Raw genomic sequence first — 3626 nt, 5'->3', positions numbered from 1 at the left:
TCTCTGGAACAGCCACGTTTCAGAACGAGGGCAACAAGGAGAAGAACATGAGTTCCCTGCCAGGACTAAGCAACATGCCTCAGGGCCAGCACAGCAGGCAGGCAGGCTCTGAGTGCTCACAAGGGGGAGGGCACACAGCCACATTCACTGGAAATGGTCAGACATGCAAACACTTGTTTTTCTCTTGAAAAGACATGGGAAATGCAAAGACCTATTCTCTCAGCACCCCCTGTCCCACTGTGCAGTGCAGCAGCATGATCCAGGGGCAGGAATGTTATGATGTCAATGCTTCACAGGGAGACAGGAAAGTCCATTTCAAAAGCAGGTCTCCCAATGAGTGTGTGCCCTTTCTGCCCAAATAAGCCCTGCAGCAGGGTCTTAAAGGAACATTAACAGAGTGAGACTCTGGGCAGGATGCTGCTTTCAGGGAGAATGAAAAATAACCATAGCATCCAAAAACAAACAGTGGTTGGAGCAACAGAGTACCATAAGGTCCCTGTCTGCCAGGGGCTCTCGGCCTCCTCCGTCACTGCACATGTGGCCAGCTTGTGAGCACTTAAGCCATTTTCCCAAAATGCTGTTCATCCCAGCCAAACTAGCCTCTAATTTGTTATCCATGCAACATGTGTTTCTGCAGAAGCTGGTCCCCAACTGGAAACCTTCCCAGTGCACTCAAAGTCTGCTTACCATTGTGCTCTCCTCAAATATGCTTTGATATACGTGTCATCCAGTTTTATTGCATTTGTGCAGTCATCTATTGCTTCTTCTAGTTTCCTAAGCTACAAAGCCACACAGTTATTAAATGCTCCCCCACTCCCAAGGTACAACAGAATATGATACACAAAGCTACAATCCCATGCAAAACAAAAGCTGCAAATATATGGGGGTTCGCAGAACATCTGCAGAGACCTCTCCCACAGCTGTTTGGTGTGAAGTTCCTCCCCCCCCCCCACATAACAGCCAGAGATGAACTACAATTCTGCAGAACTCTGCTTGTTACCAATGTCACAGGCCTTTTGCTTCACAGAAAGAAGCTCAAAATTGGCTGGAACTGGCAAACCAGCCTTCTTCTAAACCACATGCTGCTGCTTTTAAGTACTGTACTTGGAAAGAGAGGGAGAGGAAGAGAAGGGAGACGAGGCTTGTACCCACATTAACTCTTAACAGGATTGTGCAATTGTGAAAATTAAGACAAAAAAAGAAAAAAAAAATAGTGCCAATTTAAAGCAATATCTGCCAGAGCCATATGTGGCTCCCCAGCACCACCCCAGTGTCTGAAGTACCTCAAGTCTGTTGACCTTCTAGGCATGCTGCCATGCTCATTTACTGCTGTAAGCATTGATTGATGTTGGGCAGTTGGAGAGGGATTTCTATCCAGCAGGAATAAATTGTGGCAAATTTAAGCTGTCCATGGGCACAGCTACACCACAGTGGCAACACATCCCCACCTAGATGACCCAGAGCACACCCTACCTACACATTTCTGCTGACACAGTCCAAATGCAGAAGCACACCCACTGCAGGATCACCCACTGCTCTCATGTATGCTGGAGACTAGGTGTCTTGAGTGGCCTTGGGAATGTCCTACCAGAGCATGCAATTGCTGTGGTGTTGGTATGGCCCAGGGCAGACAAGTTTGCCGCTATAGTTTTTGGCACACAGCGAAAGTCCTAGGCACCTTTGACAGGCAGCCCTTGAACCAGAGTTCCTTTTTAAACTGAAAAAATAGAGGCAACAGAATCTCCTTACTTAGGAGACAAGCAAATAAACCTGACGGGCCCTTCCTGATGGAAAAGGCTCATTTGCTTGGGACAGCAGTTTCCTATGCCATTCAGAACAGTCCCTGTCCCTTCACCAGCAAGAAAGCCAAGCTTAGGGCCTGCCATGCTGAAGGCAACCATCCTACTCATCAGGGTGTAAAAGTATCAGTAAACTAGCTGAAACCAAAGAGAAGCTCAGCACCCCACCTCCCTTCTGAATGCATGTGGCCCCTCACTGGCATCCTACACACTCCTCTACAGTGCAGTCCATGTTCCCTGGGGAGCGCCCCCAATGGATGACCACCTGCAAGTTCACCCACATCTTACCTTTGAATTAACTGTCCCTCGGTTACAGTAGAGTTTGGCATTTGTTTTTATGTTATTGGGATCTATCCCCAGTGCCTCTGTGTAGAGTTCATAAGCTAGTTTATAATTTCCTTCTTTAAATGCTTTATTTCCATCTTCTTTCTTTGCTTTAAGTGCTTTGGCATTCTGAAACACAAAACACCAAGATGAGGACAGCAGCTATGCCACAGCATAACCCCCTTCTTTGGCTGTATCAGGCCTTACAATACACCTAACCTACTTCCAAATTCACCAGCAAACTAGAGAAGCAGCAGCTTTCCCAACACTGCTGGGCTTCTTGCCTTTCACAAAGGGAACGGCTAGGAAACAGGTGGGATCAGTTCCAGCCATGCCCCACAGGACGACAAGGCACAGTCAGAACACACCAAAGCAGCAAACCCCATGTTATTAAAAAATAAAAATAAAAAGCAATAATAAAGGAGCTGATCCAGATGCTGTGCTGACTGGAAAGGGGAGTCATAGGGAACTAACTGAAGTAGAGGATGAGGAAGGAAACTCTTCCAATGCAAACCAAACTGTAAATCTTAACATTCTGACAGTCTGTTAAACCTAACTAGCAATCAAGTTGCCTCCAGAAACCTGGTATCTAAGACAAGAGCCCACCCTTGGCTTATTGCTACTGAATTCTGCGGAAGGTTAAATCCTGAACAGAAAACAAACAGCAGGGAGAGACGGCTTGCAGAGTGATATAGCCTATGAGAGAGATTGCCTTCCTCCAGGAGCTATCCCAGAAAGAGGCAGCAGATGGGGTGCAGGAAGGACTCAATGTGCTATAGGTTTTTGTGGTTCTTAGGAATTTTAAGCCTTCAGAAGAAAAGAGAGATGAAAAACAGGAATGTGAACAGGGACTGCAGGAGCAGGCCCAGTCAGAAGGACAGTTATAAACAACCAGCCTGGCATCCATTACTTACTCGGCAGGCCATACATGCTTTCTCGTGATCGGGAGCCATCCTGAGTGCTTGGATGAAGAACTGCACAGCCTTCTCAATACAGTCTTCATAGTAAAGGCAAAGACCTCTGACATAAAGGGCATCTGCATTCGTGGAGTCCATTCGCAAGATGTCACTGTAACAGTCACAAGCATCCTCAGGACTGGATTTAACCATCTCGATGATGTAGGGCACCGTGGCTTTCCTCACCTGGTCCCTGCTCCCATGGAGATGTCAGCATCCTCACCTCCTTCTGACCAAACCTGAGTCCCTTGGAAGAGGAAAGCCACTTCCAGATCTTGATGTGCAGGACAGGAAGCCTTACTTGTGACTTCAAATATACCAGCACAGACTAGTGGGGAATCAGCTTCACTACCCCAAGTTATGACAGTAATGCCATAGGTCAGAGGTTTTCAACCTTTAACAAGTGTACCTCTTCTGTCCCAAAGTTTCAGCTCATGTACCCCTTTATATTACAATTATTGCGGGGGGTGAGCACACATGCCCCTCCCTGCCCCCCCCAGCAGGTAAGGCTGTGGGGAGTGGAAAGGGCTGTGGGGGGGGGGGGGGG

The 3626-nt window shown here is 47.5% G+C and overlaps 1 protein-coding gene across 2 annotated transcripts in view; it reads right to left on the bottom strand.

The window, feature by feature from the left end:
* Positions 1-3626, bottom strand: part of DNAJC7 (DnaJ heat shock protein family (Hsp40) member C7) — a 45868-nt gene that overhangs the window by 20767 nt on the left and 21475 nt on the right. For both annotated transcript variants that reach the window (XM_019506252.1, XM_019506245.1), the window contains exons 7-9: positions 3038-3191; positions 2088-2252; positions 688-779 (exon numbers count right to left, since the gene is read on the bottom strand). In XM_019506252.1, the coding sequence (XP_019361797.1) occupies positions 688-779; positions 2088-2252; positions 3038-3191 (411 nt within the window). The remainder of the gene's footprint in view (positions 1-687; positions 780-2087; positions 2253-3037; positions 3192-3626) is intronic.

This window comes from Gavialis gangeticus, unplaced genomic scaffold, assembly GCF_001723915.1.
Source record: "Gavialis gangeticus isolate Ggan-Ray unplaced genomic scaffold, GavGan_comp1, whole genome shotgun sequence".
NCBI lineage: Eukaryota > Metazoa > Chordata > Crocodylia > Gavialidae > Gavialis > Gavialis gangeticus.
The sequence above is the reverse complement of the archived record's forward strand: the minus strand, read 5'-3'. Positions and strand labels throughout refer to the sequence as shown.